This window comes from Poecile atricapillus, chromosome 10, assembly GCF_030490865.1.
Source record: "Poecile atricapillus isolate bPoeAtr1 chromosome 10, bPoeAtr1.hap1, whole genome shotgun sequence".
Lineage (NCBI taxonomy): Eukaryota > Metazoa > Chordata > Aves > Passeriformes > Paridae > Poecile > Poecile atricapillus.
The window spans coordinates 3,485,851-3,509,076 of record NC_081258.1 but is presented as its reverse complement, the minus strand read 5'-3'; the positions used below and the strand labels follow the sequence as shown (position 1 = coordinate 3,509,076).

Below are 23,226 nucleotides of genomic sequence, written 5' to 3'. Positions count from 1 at the left end.
TACCAATTTCCATCGAACTTTGCATGGCCAAGGAGAAAAAATGAGCTTCAAATTGCCGCTTTACTGACAGAGAAATTGTGAATTCCGAAAGTTTTGGAACATCTTTAAATGGCTTCTCCATATATTTAAAAAGTATCAAGCTTACTAAAACTCAATACTAGCACTTTGACTCCTCCTACCTGGGTTGCACCTCAGGTCAAATCCTAGGTACCACCCAATGTCACCTGGATCCTGGAACAATCAGCACTTAGGTTTTGAGGAGAACTGTTTCTCCCTCAGTCTTACTGACAGGAAAGTCAGCTCAAGACCCCATTCTCATACATACTCTGAGCTTCCCAAGAACTGCTTCTTTCTCACAGGGCATGAATCAAAGTCTGTCCAATTATCACCCTTTCTGCACCAAGTTTTGTAGCTGTTGCAGGTGTTAACCTTTTTTTTTCTAAAGTTCCATATTGATGTCTTGTACTAAGCAGACTTGTCAATAATCAACTGTGAGAATAGAAGAAAGGGAAACTCTATCAGTTCCAGTTAATTGATTGTAACATAATAATATGCAACATTTGGATACACATCTGTGCTATTTGATCTGCAGTCAATCTATCAAAGCAGTGAACTTCAGCACTCAGAGGCATGTCTGTGTAGATCTACTTTTTCAATTTTGCCTGCAGCCTTCTCTCTTTCCATTTGCGCTTTCTTTCCCAAAGAAACATCTCTGCAGAGTGACATGAAAGCAGCCCAAAATTCCACCTGTATTATTTTGTCTCCCCTCCAAAAGAAGGACCAGAGAAGCTTTCGTGTCTGACCTGCACAATGTCTTGAAACATTTCTGGGTTCTGGGTGAGCTATTCTAACCAGCTACATGAAGTCAAATTACATGAAGTGCTTGCTTGAAATTCATTGAAATTCCTCTGGTTACCTGAATAGTTCTACAGGCTACTAAATATAAATGCAGTGCTAGATTTTAAACTTTAGCTTTTACTTTTTAATAAATCTGGAAAAGTGTAATGTCCTTGCCAAAGTCATGCTACTAAGGCAATATGCAAATATGAAATATGAGAATGAAGAATAACTGAAAGATATTAAGTAGAAATTGCAAGTAACTGCTGACAGTGCCTGAAAGCTAATGATGTTAATTAACAGTATTCCCAGGGATAGGTCCAAAGAAGGAATGGGGAATGCAATAACACAGACTTGACTTTTCTGTTTTCTTTATAGAATTCTTATTGAATATAAATTAAGTCAGAAAATAGCAAGTTCTAATTAGTATGGCCAGATAGCAATGAAGACAAAGTAAACAAGTAGTTGTACCTTTCTCATAATAAATTCACAAACAGCTCCTCCTATTCTTTTGATTAAGCCCCCAATATAAATGTGCCATGCCCCTTTATTGGGTATCATGGAAACAGAGCAAGCCTAATTTGCATCATTATTTTGTCAGGATGATGGATTCAGTTTATATTAAAATATAAGATCATTCTGAAAAAAACACAATAATATGTGTTTTTCTCAGAGTTCATATACCTGTTCTATTAGTATGTTGCAAGTCAAAGAAGCATCAGGGCTTCCAAATCCCAGTTAATAAAATAATATTTTCCTTAGTCAACTTCCAATCTCCACAGCAGAGCAGAGGACAGTTAACAGCCCCATTGCAAACTCTGAATGTGAATTTATAATTTTCTGGACAGAAGTTAACACCACAGATCCAGACAATACTCAGCTACTATGTCAGCTGTTTAGGTCGTGGGACTCACCAGAATGACAACACTTTATTTGGGTTTTGATTCAAAATGAATTTATTCCTTTAAAATTCTACCATTTCAATTTCTGCTTCTGTCCTGCTTTCACCTTGATGAACGTCACAGTGAGGGTGGCTGTGACAAACCTTTTGGTCCCCTGACTTCAGGGCAGAGGATGGCAAAAATAAATAGGAGGGGGAGCAATGGCTGGCACCAGGGAAAAACACTTTAATAAAGAATTGAAGAAAATAGGGACGATGCCCAAAAGCCTACCAACCATAACCTGGGGGAGCTCAGTGGGGGTGACCAGGCAAAGATGAGAACAAAGGAGGTTGCAACAATATATAACCTTAAGGGAAGAACATTTGGGAAGCATGACTATAAAAGGAACATAACTAACCAACAGGGGACCAGAACTTGGGTTAATTCACATATCAACTTCAAGGGATCTTGGGAGAAGGACTCAGGTTTGCCCTGACTTAACAAATGTCCCCCAGGGTTTAAAATGGAGGCTTGGCTTACCAGGGGTGAAATCTGGCTGTCCCTGTGCCCCAGCCAGGCTGAGTCCCACAGATGAATAAAAGAATTTGCAAGGGTGGCCTAAAATAATCTGCCAAGAGGCTGTGAGGGAGCTCATGAGGGATCAGGAGGGAAGCAGTGACACCATGGCAGCAGCTGTGACTGCTTCAGAACAGCTCTGTGCAGATTTCCTGGTTCCAGCATACAAGATCAGCACCACAAATCAACTGGGAATACAAACTTCTTTGACAGTATGAAAGTCCTCAAGAGGCAAATATTAAAAGTCGCTTAATGTGTGTACTGATCTCTGCTCTGGCTCCGCAATTTGTAATTTTTTCTTGTTCAAACTGATGGATGAACTGAATGTTTTTAATTATTTCCAGGCTATGCCCTTCAGAATTGCATTGCTTTCCTTGCATACAGTACTTCTGTCCAGAGACTCCCTTGCTTCATCAAGATGGAAAGTCATTTCAGTTACAAAAAGCCAGAGTAATCGTGTTTTAATCAACAGAAGTGCACACAAGCTGCTACCATCCTAAGCACCCCTGACACAAATGCAGCAGCACAAGGCTGCAGTGCATGCTGCTGTGGGATGGAGGGAGCCCACATTTGCCTGCTTTAGAAATGACAGCCACAGTTTCACTCAGATCCAATGTCTGCATCTCTGAAGCTGACTTGGACAGAAAAGCACGAGAACAATGGGAAGTAATGGTGTGTTATACCAGCACAAGAAAGGGGAAAATGAGGATCTCTTTTTGGGAAATCTCCTATTTCACCACAACAACTGCTTAAGAATAAGCCATCAGTCAGAGTTCAACATTCTTCAAATAGATTGCTTTTAAACTATTAGAAATTGTATGCTTGACAATGGTAGGATTATACAAAAAGCTGAGAATTCAGGACAAATGTGTTACCTGAGTTACAAAGGAACTCACACATGAAAGAAAGCTCAAAGAGACTTAAAAACCCCAACCCTCAGCAGCTCAGAAAACTTCTTATATCTTCCAAAACAGAGGGGAAAAAAGAAAACTCTTTACTCAAAGAGCTATGGTTAACTACTTAGAGCTCCAAAGGCCTAATTTAGAGACTGGGAAACAGCCACAGGAGCATTCCATCATTTCCCCAGTGCAGAGGAAATAACCACCAAGCCTGTCTGGCAAGGGCTGGACATGGATCATTTAACCCAGGCACTCACACCTCCCACACCACACCCTTGCAGCTTCACTGGGGACTAAAAAGGGATCAGATGATGTAGATTCACTGCACAGGTTTCCTTCTTTCCTGATGTACAATTTAAAATGTGCTACTGCTTTGTTAAGCCTTCTTTACTTGGCCTCATTGATTCCATTTGTATTAAAATGAGATACTGTGTGCAGCTTAGATGGAACTGTTGAAGGCATTTTTCCAAATCAAGCTATGAGTTTATGTTAGAAAAAGGATTTCTAGCACAGAGTTAAAACAGACACACATAAAAAAATCTGGTCTAATTAGGCCTTAATTTTTGTAGAAAATGCTTTTATTTTAGAGGTTTATATGTTTCAAAATTATTCCAGCTGTGTATACTACATCTATTTACATATAGATGTAAAACCAAATAATTTACTGTGGTAGCAATCTTTAACTAAATTCCCTTAATGAGTAATTCAATTCAAATATGCAAACAATTGGACACCAGAGTAAGTTAGAATCAGACATGGGCAGGTCTTTTATACTGTATGAGCTAAGTTTAAATTTAAAAAATAAAAAATCAACCAAAAAAACCCCCACTATCTTCATTTTTTGACCTCTATTTTTGTGAAAATCCTCTTCCAGCTAAATTTTTTTCATGCTTATCAGGATTCTGAGTACTATTCTATTAATCATTCTGCAATTAAGTACACATTGTTGTCTCTGAGAAAAGAGACTGGGGTGTATGTGGATAGGACACTTGACACAGATGTTCCTGAAATGCCATAACAGCCATTCCAGAGTAAATTTCACAAATCCGTTTGGATGAAGCAAACAAGAGCACTCTGTGCACAGAAGCCCTTTAAGGGATGAGCTGCAGATGAAGACTTGAAGTTATCATTTTTATTAAAAAATACTTCAGCTGTAGTTGAGTATCAAAACAGAGCAAAACACCAGAGGCAAACCAAAATTAGGTCTTGAAGCAGAGACAGAGGAGAAGGCAGAATGGTAAAACTATACAGTATTACATAAGGAAGATGAAGGCCATTTTATTGAGTTACTAGTAGCACTTGGAAAAGAAAATAAAGGAAGAATAGCTCACAGTGGGTTTTACTGTGTGGTAGGACTGGATAAAACACAGGCCAGGCTGAAGCCTGGAAAATCATGGTCACACAAGTGGAAAAGGACACCATGAAAACCAACATAAACAATCTGTAATTGAGAGAATGAGTCTGTCTCTGCTATTCCCTCTGTGTCTGGGCACCAGTGAGATGTTGGTCATCATCACGTCTGGCACCTAGGAGTTATTGATCCCTGCCTTCAACTGCGTGTACCAGACACCAGTGGTTTATTTATGACCAAAAATATTACCCTTTTGGCAATAACACATCAAAGATCTGGTAAAAAATAGGGATAGTAAAGGTGTAGCAGAACAATAAATTTAGATTTTGATTAGTATAATAGATCTGTGCAATATAACTTCTGACTTCACTGCACTTAAGAGGTTTTTATCATGTAGATTTAAATCTTAAGTGACAGACTGTGTCATGAGAGACAGAAGCCAAATTTAGATGTCAGAAATTCAGAAAACATCAAAAAGATTGGCAAATTCTTCACCAAGCATTTATATCAAGCAGGAATTATTGTTCTGATTACATCTTAAAGCCAGTAAACAAAAAAACATCTTTTAAAATGGTTACTCATCGCCTCCTAGCATTTATTTTTCATTTTTCAAAGCAAAGCATATCAGCACAAAATATTAATCTCCCAAATAAATTATCTTTATAAAACACTACTTCAAAAACATAATCATAATTAACCACAAAATAGTTAGGTTTCATACCTGCTCTTTGCACTTTAGTGGGATTTTATTAATAATTATTAATCGTGGCACCAAGTTTAAGAGGTAATTACACAAAGTATGTGGGTTTGCTACAAGGTACCAAAGATTGCTTTAGGTCAGAACAAATGACCACAACTGAAGAAAACCAGTCCTAAGTTATATTATAATTTGGACACAACAAATGCTCCAGAATTTATAACTGATTCCATCTGAAGTACTTCCCCAGTTTTTTGATAAGTGACCAAAAGTCTTTCCTCACCTATTTAAGTTTTCAACTGTAAAAAGCTCAAAATACTTTTGGAAAGGGAACACATCTTCCCCATCTCATGAGTTCAGTAACTACTCCAAGTATCTGTATTAATGATGCCTTAGAGCAAAGGCCAAGCTGCTCAAATAGCTTCAAATTAAGCCCTTAGGGTTAGCAAAACAGAAGCAGTTACCTCTACTGACAAATACAACATTTTTGTGATATTAATATGTCACCCATGCTTTGGTATCAGTTGTTTCAAAGTCCTGGTGCTCAGGTTTTGCTGGGATTTTTGGAGAGCAGGTTCCTGCCCTGCCTTGCTCTGTAACACGTTACACAGCAGTAGAATAAATGTGGTTCTTTAACTCACATCAGGAGCTGGACAACAGCTCAGGAACATCTCCTAAAGCCTAAAGGTGCAGAAGAATCAGCCTCAGGTCTCTAGAAGCCACACAGAAATGCTACAGACAAGCTCTATTGCTCTTTAGTAGATACCTCCTGACTTTAATTTGTAGCAAAACATTTTTGAGAAGCAGTTAGGGGAAGGCTTAAGACTCCTTCTGTAGGGTGTCTAGAACTTATTTCTGATGAAGTAAAAATATGCTTTTTACTCTTAATAGGCACAGAATCACAATATTCCACACAACCTTGAGTTCATTGCTAACAAACTGCAGAAGTGGAGTTAAAGCTCAAACATAAGCCAAAAGAGGAGCTCTCGGAGCATACAAATAACCAGAGCAATTTTATTTAGACTCTGCTGTGAATATTTATCAGTTTGCAGATCTGATTTCAAAAATAAAGCATGACTCATCATCTAAGCTGGACTTGCTACCTTAACTGCAGTAAGTCACAATGTGAGCTATCATGCAAGGTGTTTCTGAGAGCTTTCTTGGTACTATGAAAATCAACCTGATGGGACTGAGCTTTCACTTAATGCTGTGCAAGACCTTTAGCTGTAATTGTCCTTGTCCAAAAGGCTGTGGATTCATCATGCAGACTTATTAAACTGAATTCTTCAAGCAACATTTACAGGGATAACAACAGTTCTAGCAGTTGAAAAGCCCCAAACAAATGTCATAATTCAGTAGTGTTTCCATTATCCATTCCTGTACTATTAAGTTTACCTAACAAAGGTTATGGACATGAAAGAAACCCTATACATCAGCCAAAGCTGCCATCTAGGATTTCCACACCTTTATTATTCTATTTTCAGGAAAATATCACTGTAGAAGTCAGAAGATTAGAGAAAATAGGATTCTGTATTATTTGCCTCTCCAAAAGTGTGTGAATATGACCTCAGTTACCTGTGTGTTGCCTTTACAGCAGAGTACCCCCTGCAAGCTGTTACTGTGATTAAGCACAGTCCTATCTAAAGTTCCAGGGTAGAGGTCACACAGCTTTGGGTAAATACACAAAGGACAGCTTTTTTTTAGATCTCTAACCTGGAATCACAACCTTCTGATGATTCTTGTTCTGCTAGTGGCCTTTTAACTGAGGTTAAGCAATCACTTTTGTTCCACTTGTGTTCATCTCAGTTTCCCCATCTGTAAAAGGGTGAAAGTCATAGAGTCTTTCACTCCATTTCACAATTTTTATGACATCTATACATAAAGAGGCCTTTCAAGGATTATTGTCACTATGAAATATACATTAATTATGATTCACCATTGTTCTATTAGTCATTGCATTAACACTTGGTCTATCAGTCTAGAAGAAAAGAAACTAATGTTTTTTATTTCTAAATAATTACTTTACTTTCTTTCTTTGTTTAGGGATAAAATATAACATGGGATTCCAGCAGCCAAAAAAAGTAAGTTTTCAGAAGTACATAAAGAATATTGTACCCATATTCTGAGTATGGAGTACACATAGAGATGGCTCAGATAAGGCCACTACACCGGAGATGAAGCACTGAAAAGGAAAAATGCATCAAAAGCTTAGCCATGAAAATGCAAATTTTCCTTTTAAAATAGGAATTTGATAAGCTATGCAACTTCAGTTTTATGAGTTTTTTCCTAGACTGGATATTGCTAAAAGATACTGTAAACTTTGCATATATTAATACCGTGTATGAAATCGCACTGATCAAATGAATTATTTGAGAGGTACTTAAAAACAGGCTAAAGAAAAATCCTGGTGAAATTCCTCCATCTAGCGGCTGTCTTTAGCCCGCAGTTAAAGGACAGGAGAGAACCGTGGGAAGGAGCAGCTCCAGCTGTTCCCAGATGCCAGCACCTGCTCACATCGCTGAGAGGGAATGACAGCTCCTCTGCAGCCCCAGCCAGACCTTCTGCATCAAGGGTTACACTCGAGTTTCCCAACAGCTCCAGGGTCATCAGCAGCGTCATTAAAGGTCCAGAATTCTAGGAAGCCTGAATTTGATAACCTTTAAATATCAGCCATGTCATGAGTAAATAGGATTGAATTACAACCAGGCTTGTGAAGGGTAATATTTAGAAATACATCTGGTATTTACAAACACACTTCTGACTACAGAAACAACCTCTGAAGATAAGAGTACCACAATCACTCCCAACAACTGAATGGTGTTTTGCATAACAAATTATCAATTGGTTTCCCAAGCCACACACCACCTTCACTACCAGAGCATCCAACCTAAATTCAGCAAGTGTCCTAAAACTTGTGTTTAATTGTGATCTGTTGGCATCAAGTTTTGTAGAGTAATTATCAGTATAAGCAAGTCACCTACAAAATACAGTCTGATTTTTTTGTTTGTCACCAATGTTTTTTGTAATGAATTCTGAATCTCTCTTCTTAGACTTTTTTTATTCTCTGACCCTTTAACAAGAATGTGACAAGATATAACCTCCACGACAGAACAAGTTTGTCACCTATTGCATTGTTTTTTTCAGAAAACAGACTTGTAAAATTTATTAAGATTTAATCTGTTACCTTCTAATCTCCAATTGTACACCTTAAAATTCACACAGTATCTTATTTTTGAGCCAGTTTTAAATACTATTGGGGAAACACTGAAAATCAAAAATTTAAATTTAAAATTTTAAACAGGGAGATGTCCCAATGGAAAAGAGCAAGTCCCAGAAAGCCTTGCCCATAGACCTGCTTTACTTAGTTTTTGCTGATCTAATCCCAGCCACAGCTTCATTCCCACCTTTTACTGCTTCTCATCTCAATTGCTCTGCTCCCTGCCTCAAGCCTCCTTTTGGGGTTTCCTTTCTGCTGCTCACACCAAATCCACTTCTCATGTGCCAAACCTCGGTGTTTTCACTGCCATCCTTCCTGTTTCCCTCTGCCCACACTTCTCACTCCACCCTACAAACTCTACAAACCTCCCTCCCTTCCCTGCTGGGCTTCACTCTGTGCCAAACTGTCCTCACTGCAAAGATAAATTACTGACTTGGGGTGGTGGTGGTGGGAAACACACAACCCAAACAAACAAACACACAAACACACACACACACAAACAAACAAACCCTTCTGTTTGTGTGACAACAGGGGCACTCTGGAATAATTAAGCAAGTCCTCAAAATACTCAGATACCTTTTTGTAGAAATTTCAACAAAATCTAAGACAAAAGTATCTGTCAAGGTCGGGTACACCACCTAAAATACAGTAATACAATTAAATCCAAATAGGAACTAGAATTTACTGGAAATTTAGATCAGGTTCATCTCTGCCTTTGAGTTTCACACAAGCACAGAACGAGGTTGCAAGAGGAGAGTCCGTACCACAGTGCAGTGCTGAGGCCTTGTGGCAACACGGTTTGTTGTACAGTTCTAAAAGTTACAAAAGATCCACATGAAATGGTGCAAACTGTAAATAGTGACAATCTCCCATTTCCTAATATCTTTAATCTATTTTTCCTCAGCAGGACTGTGTCTCCAGCAATAACCAGGACAGAAGATTAAGAAATAACACAGCAGACAGAGCAGCCACAGTTAAGCAGAGCAATTCATTAGAGCCATCTGAAAGTGTGCCCACCAAGCTTCAAAGCACCGACAGAAGGCAAAGCACCGTCATGTTTGCTATGAAAGATCAACAGAAAGGTGAAGAAATTAATTCCATCAAGCTCCATAAACGCAGGAGGAGGTTTATAATTAAAAAGAGCCCAATTCTGATTTCCATGAACAGCTCCATTCTCAACCTGCCCACACTTAAATACGAGGATAGAAACAACAGCAAGTGGAAAAGTCTCTATCAGATCCAGGGAGAAAGGAAGCGGATTATGAGGGAAACTTGTTCAAAATACAAGAGTAATAACAGAAGAATAATCACTCCTTATCATGTGTCTAGAATATTTGTAGAAGACAAATACAGAGTTTTATACTGTGAAGTACCAAAAGCCGGCTGCTCTAACTGGAAGCGGGTGCTGATGGTGCTGAACGGGCTGGCCTCCTCCACCAAGGACATCCAGCACAACACCGTGCACTACGGGAACTACCTGAAACGGCTGGATGGCTTTGACCACAAGGGAATTTATCACAGGCTCAACACTTACACAAAGATGCTGTTTATTCGTGAGCCTTTTGAAAAGCTGGTATCTGCGTTTCGGGACAAGTTTGAACATCCAAACAACTACTACCACCCGGTGTTTGGGAAAGCCATCATCTCCAGGTACCGTGTCAATGCCACCAAAGAAGCATTAAGGACAGGCTCTGGAGTCAAGTTTAAAGAGTTCATTCAATATCTCCTGGATGTGCACAGGCCAGTGGGTATGGATATACACTGGGATCATGTCAATAGGCTTTGCAGCCCGTGTTTAATAGACTACGACTTTGTTGGGAAATTTGAAAGTATGGAAGAAGATGCAAACTTTTTCTTGCACTTAATAGGAGCTCCACAAAATTTAACTTTCCCCAAGTTTAAAGATCGTCACTCCAATGAAGAAAGAACTACCACTAAAATTACACAACAGTATTTTGCACAGCTTTCTCCTTCTCAACGACAACAAAGCTATGACTTTTACTATATGGATTACTTGATGTTCAACTACTCAAAACCTTTTGAAGATTTATATTAATTCGAGAGCCTGGATATTTCCACGTTCATATCAGTTGAATTGTGTGACAAATCCAGGTGGCATCTGTTTATATATACTTACCTGTTAGCAAACAAGTGGTTGAAGAGCAGGGAAAAACCCAAACCAGAATATAAACAGATGTTTACACCTTCACCTTAATTGCCTCCTTTTTCAAACCATACTTTTTTCTATAATTTCTCCATACTAAATGTATGTATATATATGTACAATATGTCAGGGCCCCCAAATAAAGCACAGAATTTTCCAGGCTGGTGTGGCCTGTGTTTGCACCTGGGGACAGTGTGAGGGAAATACAGCTGGCAAAAAAAGCACAGCCAGTATTTCAAGTTCTTTACTGATCAGAAAATAAGTCTGAAAGTGATGGAATAGCAAGAAAAAATACACTGAATAATATCTAGAGTTTGTTGAAATGTGCAAGGCATGATGCCATACACAGGCCCTATGTGTTTGAAGGTGGATATTGATCACTGTTTCCTGATATTCTTAAGTTAGTTAGGGAGAAAAAGTCTAATCATACTTACACTGTTCATCAACACACTGGTGAAAACAACTAATACTTAATGACCATGTGAGAGCAGTATTAAACCAGATGTTGCAATTTGGAGCGAGGATGTGTTCTCTCCCTTCAATATTTCCCTTATGGCACGTTCATCTGCGAAAAGATAAAATGCAGGCGAACATTTGCATCTTTATAAGTGTTATTAAAATTCTTTTAATCCTTTGCATTAACATAAATCTCTGGTTTAATCTTCATAGTCACCAGGAATATCAAATATTTCCATCATAATAACAAGCAAGAATAAATGCCACTTCCTGCCCAACAGAGTAGTTCTTTTCATTGCTGCAAACAATTTGCACTTGCTTATTTTAGTAACAATTATATCTGACTTAACATGCAAAAAATATTCCAGGTGTTTTAGTTCAATTTCTGTGCTTGAGAGGACTTTCTCATCTCTACCAGAGAATAAAATACTTGACATTCCACTAGATACTGTCTCTAATCACAGAATATTGATTTGGAAATCACAGGAATTCTTAAGCCAAACTCTCAAGTGCATGGCCCATTCAGGAATCAACCCCCAGCCCTTGGGGGTCAGCATATCAGCACCATGCTCTGACCAACTGAGCCAGCCTCAGCTCTGTAAATTTCCACTCAAATTCTGTATACAGAACCCTTCTTTACGTGTCATTTATCCATTTGATATGATATTTAAACTGGCCATACTGGAACAAGGATCAAACTCCATCACAATGCCAAATCTGAACTCCCCAGTAACTTCCAGAGTTTGTATTTTACAGCAAAGAATTCCACCAAGACTGGCACTCTACAAATGTAAATACCTAAGAAACAATGCTGGTTTCAATCTGTTTCCAGGTTCAGATCCTTATATGGATATTTTTATGCATCACAAGAACTGGCATTAGAGTTTCCTCAGAAACACCCAGTATATTTTTTGGGATTTAAAAATTTTAATAGGGAAAAAAAAATGTTTTAAAATACCTTGTAGTGAAATCTTCACTGAAAAATACTTTACATATCAAGTCTGACATCACATTTTCCATTTTTATTCAGAGAAAAATCTGTTGCATTAGAAAAGTAATGTGGAACTTACACTGTTCCATGAAACCAATTACCCATCCCTGTCTGCCCAAGCTCCTCCTCACTGCCTTGCTGCTGCTCCCCAGCCATTCCACTTTTCCAGAGACTTGTTGGTCTGCTCACATGACTGCAGAGCAGCTTTTGTGTTCAGAGCAATGTCTCTGCTAGTCCAGCTCAGATCAGGCTGGGGTCTGTTAGCTCAGGCACAGCCAACAGCCTCACTCAGGTCACAGACAGGAGCAGCCAGGACAAAACAAGGCACAGGGATCACTTCCTAGGGCAGATGGAGCAGATCCTGACAGTGATAGGAATTCTTGGAGGGTGGATTGGGATGTGAGGAGTCATAGCCAAGACCACCACTAGGAATTTAGAGTTAAGCCATCTTTAGCATTTAATATTTAATGCTCTGAGAAGTGATGGTGTTGTGATTGATGCACCTGAGGGTCTGTAGCTGCAGTCACCAATATAAGGAGAGGATATATTGGATATTGTAGCCCTCTTGGGCTTTTTCAGGGTCTGATCCTGTAGCAGAGCTCAGAGTGCTGAGCCCATTCCAGGCAGCAGGTGAACTTCCACTGGGAGAAGAATCTCAGCTCACCTTATTGCAGCACCACTGCAGCAAAGGGAACATGCAGCCATGGGTCAGCTGTGGTCTGTGAGGCAACCAGAATAAAGCTGGGCATCGTTTGTATTCACACCTCTGCTACTTTCAGAGGGCTTTAAGGATAAGACTGAGGGACTTAATCCTTCAGCTGAAAGAAGACCTGGCTTTCCTTCCTCCTCCTGCCTCCTCCCAGTTCCTTTTCAGTTTAATCTACACATCCACATAAATTCATACATTTACAGTCACATTTACATCTGAAAGGCTTGGTACATTCCCAGCTCATCAAGTGCTCACTGTATGACTGAAAAAACACCAGCAATACCAGTGTAAAACTGCACTTCTGATTGTATCAAACCTGTGCTTTACCTACCACTACCCCCCCTGTATCTATTTTAATTCATTTACAGCAAAAGGTAACAACAGTGAAGTCACATTTTTAATGACAATTAAGGTGAAGACTTTACAGGGTTTATTTTGTCTGGGATAAGAAGCACTCTTTAAACAAAAACTGATCAATTATTTGCATGTTTATAACAAGCTGTGGCACAGTATGGCACAGTAGTATCTGTTTACAGTTCCTCAAGGAAGACAGAAGCATCCTTCTAATACTCACAGGTGCTTAATACTGGCCAGTTGCATTCATTTGGCTTTGTTGCCTTCAGCTCCTGTTCCCTGCTGAGTTGTAGAAACAAGGTAAGAAGTGGTTTTAAAAGAATATTTGTAAAGATGCATTTTAAAGCCAGAAGAAATGCAGTATCTTGAACAAAAAATCCAAGGCAGCAGACAAGTAAACTAATATTTTCATGTCAAGCAAAATTTCTAAGTAAAAAGCAATAATTTTGACTAGATTGTGGTAAATTTTCAGACTGCTTATTTCCCTTTGGATTATCTTTTTTTCCCCACATATAAAATCTCAACATTTTCATTTCAACGCAATTGAATTTCTTCAGAGGTGTTTATTCTGAATTCATTCCCATGTTTTATCCTTCTCTTCATAGAGAAATATTTCATTTCTTATGGAAAGTGGAAATCAAAGACTGCACACAAAAACCCTGTTTTCAAACAAACAGTCCAGCTTAAGGGTAAATATTAGACAAAATGATTTTGTCAATCCAATTGTTTTTTAATTCTTGAGATATCTTAAGTAACAGGTGAATTTTGTTACTATTGGATTACTGATTACTGAGTGTACTCCTAGCTCTCACTTTAAGTTTTTCTATATTTCTACTCCTGATCCTTTTCTGCCCTTCCTCTCTACTCACAACCCCTCCTGTCCTAGAACTCTGGCCACCCTTGAGTGAGCAGCTACAAATAGCTCAGGTCCTGAGAGCAGCCCAAGTGTCCCACACATCTTAAACCAAGCTGCTTCCAGCCTCACTCACCTGTGCTTAGCTTGCTTTCAGCACTGGGGACACTGCACTTGGTTCCTTCTGGGGCAGCTCTCCATTAGACCTGATACACTGAAAACTCCTAAAATCCCCCCTGGGATTTCATGGTCAGTGTATTGGGGGTCAAACACTCACAGTATTTTATTTATTTTATTTATTTATTATCACACTTACCATTCAGAGGTAAGGACGCCCCTACAGCAGACACAGCAGGTGAGATGTGAGGACACACAGACAACAGAACAGAATCTCCCACCATATTCCTTAAAGTGGTCTAAAGCCTATAGGAGAAAAAGGGATTAACACAGACACAAAAGCAAACTGTGTAAACTAAGTGTGCATTTTATTATTTGCTTTTGGAGAGTCTGAAAATGAAGACAGCAATAATATTTCAATTAGGGGATAATTTCAGAATTTGATATGGGGATGCTCTGTAAGTGAAATTCATTGAGATCTAAGCAAAATCATGTTCTTGAGATGTTTGTGGGCCCAAAAAAAGTCATCCCTGCAATCTGCACAAATTGAGTGATGGTGATTTGCTGGGGTTTTTATCATTTAAGTCCCCCCACTACCATATCTACTTACCATGGCTGACCTCATATCAGAAGTGTCAGTTTATGGGGGCTTATGCCTCCAAAAATAAAGGAATCAAAATATTAAAATAAGTTTTCTTAACTCCTTACATCCATAACTTTTCAGAATTTCCATGATGGGGTTCTAATGCTTTCTTCCATAACAATCACCAATGTTTGAGCACATCAGACTGAACAACATCAAAAGAGAAAATTAATTGAGGATAGGAGTTTGTTTTTTTATTTGCCAAAATTTGGACTCAATTATCTCAGAGGTCTTTTCCAACTTAATTGATTCTGCAATTTGGCTTACTGGTTTACAGCTCATCTTATATAATGATTGAAGTAAAGAGTTTTTAAAGTTTTTAAATTGTAGGTACTGAATTCTGGTGATTCAGTTCCTCTCCTGCCTCATTTGAACGACTTACTGAGAAAACCCACTCTTTGGATGATCAAAGAGTACCTTTTTTGAGAGAGAGGGATACACAGAGTAAGGGAGAGATGCACACATGGACTGCATGCACTGTACATGAACTTAATCCCATTTCTTTGCTCTACTTTTCCTCTTTGGGCAGCACCATCATTGGCAGCAAGAGCAAATCTATGACAAATCCATGTACAATTATCTGCTTATACACACCCAGATAAAGTACAAAGGAAAAAACCCTGTGTAAATAGCATTATACATACTAAGGCACCTATAAACTTGTAAATGCATGAAGGGAGACATAATGCCAGAAAAAGTAATTAGAAAATCAGTTTAATGTATATAAAACATCTGCATTGTTTTTTACATGGTTGTTTTTAGTGTCTTTGTACAACAGTACAAATTATTTTGTCAGGCCAACTCAAGTGGTACCACATCACCAGGAATGAACAGATAAAAAGGGAACTTTGTTTTCTGATGTTGTTTCTGTTAACCATGGTTGTTTTCTTGATACAAGCTGCTGACACTGAGATGAAGGATATTCTATTCCTACCTCCAATAAGAAATCACAGAGGTAGCTGGGCATATTTGGAATCCACTGCACAAATCCCAGCCCCACCATTTCAGCTTCACTGAATCTGGAGCACATCTGCATGCAGCAGCAGTTTGTTTCCAGAGCACAACATGAGAGGCAAGGCTGAGCACAGCCTGTTTGAGCTGATACTGCTTCAAGGGATGATTGTCAGGTTGGCATTGTTATGGTGGGAATTTCAAAGCCTCAGCATGCACCTGCACGCTCCTGAATAACACTTGGGAAGTGTCCCAAGCTTCATATGGCAAGATGCATTTAATTTTTGTCCAAAGACAACAGCTACTTAAGAAGGACCAGAAATTTTCTTGGCTTCTCTCTCTGGATCCTCACAGACAAGTCTGTAAACAAACATCTCTAATGTCATAAAGCAAGATACTGCTGTAAAAAATGCACCAGAGTCAAGAACAAGACACCTTTTTCCATTAGCTGCACTGGTGACACTGATACTTACCAGTGGTGAGTCGTTTTTGCCAAAATTTCTCAGAACTATCCATTCCAACAGAGGTGCCCAGAATTAAACCTGCAGTAAAGATTCACAATGGAGTCAGGTTTGGAGAATGGCAGGTGTTCACCCATTCCACATTCAAATTAATCCTGGAATATGTTGAAGGATTACACACAATGCCCCACTTGAGCAGTAAGGGCAAGACAGCCCAGAAGTGACACAGAAGAGGAAGACAGACATGACTAAGCCTTGTTCGCTGCCATCAAATTATTTTGGTAATATATTATGAAGCAGTTGTCACACAGTTAGTTGTGACTCATGCTAGGGAATGATTGCTTTAGCACAAGTCTAAGAGAAACATTCAACCTTAGAAAAATATTTTCTGGTCTGGTTTAAGGAAGAACTCCAAATATTTAGTTTAAAAGGCACTTGGGGAAGTCCTATGCATACACACACATAAGTGCACAACTGACTTGCACCTAGTGAGGAGCATATGTACATAACACCTTCTATGTGGATAAATCTTTTAAGAGTCATTTTCCAGGCAGTCTGTGCCATGGTGACTTTTACACAATTAGACAAATAAGCTTGTTCAAATCCTGCCATCTGTTGCCATTTTTGCCACCAATTTTTTATTTTTTTTTTTCTTTTAACTGAAGACTCATTTATCAGCATTGCAGCAAAGGTCAAGTTTTCCATTATGTACCTACTTTGCATGAGACCCAAATTCTCCTGTTTAAATTCAGCAATGACAGCAGTGCTGGCCCTATGTTTCACATTCAGCTTTATGGGATCTCTATGGGTGATCTTTTCTAACAGTGTCCTCTTTTTTTCATGGAATTTAAAATTACACTGTCATGTTAGGGAAAATGAAAGAGGCTTTCACAATCCAACTTTTCCACAGTTATTCTCCAATCTGGGAATTCTGTCCAGATTTATTTTCACTTATTATAGGAAATTCCCTCTCAACATATCCAAACATAAGCATGTCATGAACTGCAAAAGGTGTTAAGATTATGTTCAAGCAGAGAGAACAGCAGCATGGGAAGCAATGGCCCAAGGCAACTGCACTGAGAGCTTGTCCCAATCCATTAAACACTAGTGGAGGTGGCTTCTTTCTCAAGAAAAGAAAGCTCCAGGCTACAGTTCACCTTCAAATTCATAGATACAGACTAACATACATTATGATCACAAGAAAAAGTTCTTTTATCTTTGTTTTAAGTGTGCATCCAGTCAGTATAACCCTTCCTATGTGCCATGATGGAGCCACAAAGTCATGTGAAGGTGATGCCAGCCCACATACAGGTCCCCCCAGTGAAGTCCACAGGACAGTTTTAGCTGTCTGTTGTGTAAAATGTCAGCAGCTGAGCTCTTTCTACAATATTCATTCACAATACTCCTACACCTAGCAGAAACCAGGCATGCTAACACTTAAGGCAGGTAGCTGGGAGCTTTGGCCTACAATTTGCCTGTTATCTGACTGGTCTGGGTCTCATCTAGAATTGTTCCACTTATCTTTCCCTATTTCTGGTGAGGAGGAAAATGCAGGAATGGTATAATATTTAATGTTTTACACTACATTTTATTTATTGATCTCAAATTCATTTAATTCACCTATTGTAAAATATAATGGAAAAGAGTTTTCCCCACCAGTGTTACCAGAATATTGTTTTCTTATTAATACCAGAAAAAAAAAGGAAAAGAAACAACAACAAAAATCCACAAAAAAAACCAAACCAAACCAAACCAAACCAAAACAAACCACGAACTAAAACAAAGAAAAAAAACAACCAACCAAAAACCAACCAACATCACTACAGCACAGGTAACCTGCCTAATAAAACAGACAATGTGATAGAGCAAGCAGCTGCAATATTTATATTGTCTCACATTATATTTCTCCACTGAAATCCATAAAGACATGAATCCTGCTCAAGTGACACACTCTGTACTCATCAAGGTGATACTGTCTTTATAAATCAGGCATACAGTGACCATTTTAGGTACTGTGGAAAACACAGCAGACATAATATGAGATGGGCTATGAATCTGACAATTTATCCATGTTTATCCTTGAAAAAAGGGGGTTTATTTTTATTATCTAAAATAAATCTCAGAACTTCATTAGATCATCCCACCAAAATTGAATGTCAGGTTTATATTACAGTGTACAAAGCACACAGCAGCTGGTAATGATCAAAACCATTTTGCCTTGGAGCTCTTTCACAGTGAGTTTCAAAATTGACCATTCAGAATAAAAAGCTAAGCCTCCCATACTTGACCAAAACATACAGCTTATGAACACTCCAGAATGAATATGTGCAGAAGTAAAATCAATTTTAGAAAAATTCAGAAAGTAAAAGGGTTGATAGTACACTCCATTTATCCCTTGTCTCCTCTGTCATAAGGAGCTATTTCTCTCCCACCATTTTACACTATGAGAAATAAGTAATACCTAGAATTTCAATAAAGACTGGCTTCAAACACATTTTCCCACTCCCTACCTTCAATCTCTTTCCTTGCAGCTATACCTGGCAAGCAAAGTGCTCTGAGGTAACACCTTCCAAAATCCTGAGCTTTCCAATCCCACTGGATTTGAAGGCATTGACTCACCTGTTTCTGCAGTAAAAGGAATTACTGACACAGCTATTTAAGGAGCATTGTCCACTCACTGACTTTGTATCAACCTGTGAGTGTCCAAAACTTAAAAGTATCTGGCTCCTCTTGTCTTCAATTCAGATTTTGTATTGTAGCCTTGCAGATTATCTGCAAGCAGAATGGTTTCAAATCAAATGGGTTTGTTTCTCAGATATCAAAATCTCCTATTCCTCCTGAAACCTGCATAAAGAAATGGGGTTGGGGAGAAACTACACTGTCTGGTTTTAAATGGCCTGAATCTTCTCAGAACTTTTAAATGCTCCTGCATTTAACACTACCTGCACTAACACCTACCTTTTGCAGGTTTAGCATGTGGCATAAATGTCAAATGACACAAGACAGACAGATATGCTAGTTTGGAAAATCTAAGTCATGGTGTGGATTCACATTCTCCCTGACAGCAATCAAAACCTGAAGATACACTCAGCCTCACTAATCCAAATCTGTAGAAGAAATGTTAATACAAATCCAAGTAGATACATCCACACTTCAGTTCTGCCTTCATTGACTGTTTGATTGGTAATTAAGGCATATATTTGGTTCCAGAGATATAGGAAAAAACCCAAATCCCAAAGGAAGCAGTGGAATCTGAGCCCAAGGTTATTAATCATACTGCCTCTAATTGTATATAAAGTATCTTTACTCCCTCAAAAATGTTTTTTTTAAATATTATGGGATTTAAATATGTCACAATATTCTGGATATCTTGATTAGATCTCCTTTAATATACTGCCTCCGAATAATTCGTAATTTATTTAACAGAAATGAAGAACTCTTACTAATCATTAAGATTAAGCAGAATTTTTAGCCTGACTAGACTAGCAACAAAAGTTGATAAGGGGATTTTTTTTTTTTCTTAAACAGTGCTTTTTACTGTCTTCTTGTAATTAAAGTTTCAACCAAGGTCCCATTAGGCTGATAGTGATCCCCCCTGTGAATCAGACAGACCCTCAAGTCTTCAAGTTTCCAGAGTAAAGTCTCACTGGTGACTAGCATCTGGGAAGGGTTTGAGGTTTGACTAAATCAAGTGAAAACTCACTAAGATTAAAAGCCTAAAGAATTTTGCTCCTCATTGACATTTAAAATACTTTCTACATCATTCCCCTGGCCCAGCCAGATCCCGTGTCCTCACGAAGCACCACACAGGTCACTTCAGCCTACCTTCCCTTGCAGTCAAACCTGTACAGGTGCCAGTCTCATGTCAGGCAGCCAAAGTGCACTAAAATTCACTATAAATACTCACACAGTGACCCCTCAGGAGCAGGACACAAAAATCTGCCCTGTAAAAGTCAGGGAGGAAAGAACCTGTGCCAAGGTGAGAGCCAAGGGAGGGGAAAGGGGAATGGGGAAAGGGGAAAGGGGAAAGGGGAAAGGGGAGAGGGGAAAGGGGAAAGGGGAAAGGGGAAAGGGGAAAGGGGAAAGGGGAAAGGGGAAAGGGGAAAGGGGAAAGGGGAAAGGGGAGAGGGGAGAGGGGAGAGGGGAAGGCTACACAGAATCCCTGAAGAGAGGAAGAACTGGCTTTGGAGAAGCACGGCAAGAGCTGCCCAAGGTAGAACACACCAATTATACACTGCAGCTGGGCCAGGACTGGTCCTGCAGTGGAAGTGCTTTGTAGGAATTCCTCACACCTACAGAAGCTGAAGCAGGGACATGATGTTTTTTTATGGCTTCCATGCCCCCTACATCTTTGTGGTCCTTCCACAAGCGTCCCAGCTTTGGTAAAAGTCATCACATCCCTCCTCTGGCAAGAGCACTTCCAAATTTCCTTTCCAAACCATGGTAATACATGTTCTCTACAGGGCTTCATCCATTTATCACCTTTGGATCCTGGCTTTCACAGTTTCTCTTCCACGTTACCCTTCCAGTTCCTATTCCCCTTCTCAGTCTTTCCCTCTTCCCTCAATCAATGTGCCAGATTCTGAGACCCAGTACAGGCTTTCTCTCCTTCATGGTAAAGATATTTTAGAACTGCCTGGGCACTGGTCTACCAGACCACCCAAATCAGCTTTCTTCATTGTGTTTATTCAGTTTCTCCCCCTTATAGTTTCTCTGGAGCTAATAAGCACAGATATTTGCATATCTATAAATAAGCATGCCTTTGCCATCTTCCAAGTCATGCTCACACACCTTGAAGAAGTTCAACTTAAAATCCTTCTTGCTAATATTTGTTTCTCTCCTCAAATCCAGAAGGTTAGCCCACAAACAATGAGTGGGCCAGAAGGGCAGGCCTGCTGAAAATGGAGAAACAGAGCCTCACACTCACAGCAGAGACAAGGTCAATCTTGTCTACCCACCATGGTCTTTAATACAGTTATTAAAACACAGCTGAACAGTCAATCCAGACATATGGATAAGCAAAGCCAGAGGTTTTTTCTTTAAGAAAGGGATCCCCAAATGTAGGCAATGAAAGTCTTTCTGTTGCCTTATTTATGCATAACAGCTCAGTGCATGGCTGTGCTTTTTTTTAAGCTTTTAACAAAGACACCTCAAAACAACTACAAGCCATGGATCAAAGACTGCTCTTAAACAAGCATTAAAAAAAAGGACAGTATACCTTTTACCATACCATAACAGTGTGAGATCTTATATTTACCATTAAACAGAAACAAGGTTGTATATGGCATTTGATCAGCTGAAGAGTTCACCAATCCCTGTATTGTGTGTTAGTATTTTCAGCTCTAAAGAACTGAAAAAAAATTGTAGCATTGTAGCACAGCCAGTCAAGGCAAAGGGAAAACAAATCAAAGCACCAAATGGAGAAAAGGTAGAAATCCATACATTCCAGCTCTGCATTCAAAGTTACCTTCCTGCTTAGAGAAAGATTTTCCCTTTCATTCCTTTCTGAAGCATTCAATATAGCTTAGTGCCAAAGGCAAGATTTCATATTCACTAGAAGAAAAATTCTGATGTTCTATGGGAAGTCTCATTCATCTTGTCCCAATATGTTTCTCTGCATCCTACTGCTTGCCTGTAGCCTTAAAGAATAAGGGCCTCTTCATTACACAGGTGATCTGGTGGCAGAGAAGTATAAACTATTCATGTAAAACACCTTGCTGCAGTTTGCTGAAGACTTCCATGTTCCAGTTTTGGGGAAGATAAGGTATTTCATTGGAAGAAGAAGAATTTTTAAGATCTAATTAAGTTCCTTAATCAAAAGCATTTAAGTTATGATACTTTGTGCTGTAGGTACTTATTAGAGCTATTAACCAAGAAAATAAACTATTATTTTTAAATGCAGCCTGTTCTTTCAGAAAGAAGTGAAAGAAAGATGCTGCCATCATTTAGAAGTACAGTGCCAAGCACAAGAAACTTTAATAACTCTTGATCACAGAGTGCCAAACTGCTTCAAAAATCAAGTTACTACAGCCAGGATCATTTGAATTAGAACTGTTAATGTAGTAAAGAGGTAAACAGTTCAATTAGCTCTTCAAAGACAAAAGTTATCACAATGAAGTTTATCCAAGGTGAAAGGTCTCAAACATATCTGGGTACCAAGGCCACCCCAGCAAGAAACTCTTCATTGCTCTGTGGCCAGAACACTCTGAAATAAGTGTCATTGTCCCCTGCCATGCCCCAAGGAGCAGCAGTTCTTGCACACCACAGAGCATCTCATGAGTCCCAGGGAAACTGCCAGAGACACTTTGCAAAGGACACAGATGCTGCCACTTGAAGAACAAATTTACAGTAAATAAGAAAATGGTCACAGAAATCAGGAATCTGAGCTACTGCTTGAACTGTCACTAATCCTTTGCAAGACATTATAAATGGATGCATTGGAAGTTTCTTGGAGTTTTCTATAAATGGATGCATTGGAAGTTTCTTGGAGTTTTCTGTAACTTGAGAATCAACACTTCATATGAGACAGATTAAGAGTAATAAAATAACCATAACAGCAACACAGTACATTCCAGTAGAATGACACCTAGGAGTCAGCTCTGATTGACCACTGTGGTTTCCAAGTACCACAAAATACATTTCAGAATGATGAGAAAGAACAAATCAAACTTTTGTGTTACTCAGTAGAAAGTACCTACTCAGTCCTCCAGAATGCATCTCTCAAAATGCACCTTCATTGCCTACTGAATTTTTTTTTACTTTTCTGTCATTCAACTTTATGAAACAAAAGGATCACTTTAAATGAGAACAGGAAAATGCACCTGACAAATTAAGAAATATATCCATAGTTTACCACAATTGTATGATAGGAACTACCTTGGCACACTGTTATTTCACTTCCACTTAATTTTTGCCATACTCTTCCTTTACCTTGTTGTTTCCCCACAGTCACAGATTATTTAAATATCTGTCTTGGAAGAGGTGGTCTTTTCCTTTGAAAACTGGAAATATTATTTTGCATCCTAAGCAACAGTGATCTCAGGTTTATAAAGAAGGCAGGGGCAGGGAA

General features: G+C 38.9%; 1 protein-coding gene across 1 annotated transcript in view; it reads left to right on the top strand.

Annotated features, from left to right (window-relative positions):
- CHST8 (carbohydrate sulfotransferase 8) overlaps window positions 1-10,514 on the top strand; it is a 184,644-nt gene extending 174,130 nt beyond the window's left edge. The window contains exons 3-4 of the mRNA XM_058845936.1: window positions 7,285-7,322; window positions 9,366-10,514. Of these exons, the coding sequence (XP_058701919.1) occupies window positions 7,285-7,322; window positions 9,366-10,514 (1,187 nt within the window). The remainder of the gene's footprint in view (window positions 1-7,284; window positions 7,323-9,365) is intronic.
- The last annotated feature ends 12,712 nt before the right edge of the window (window positions 10,515-23,226 follow it).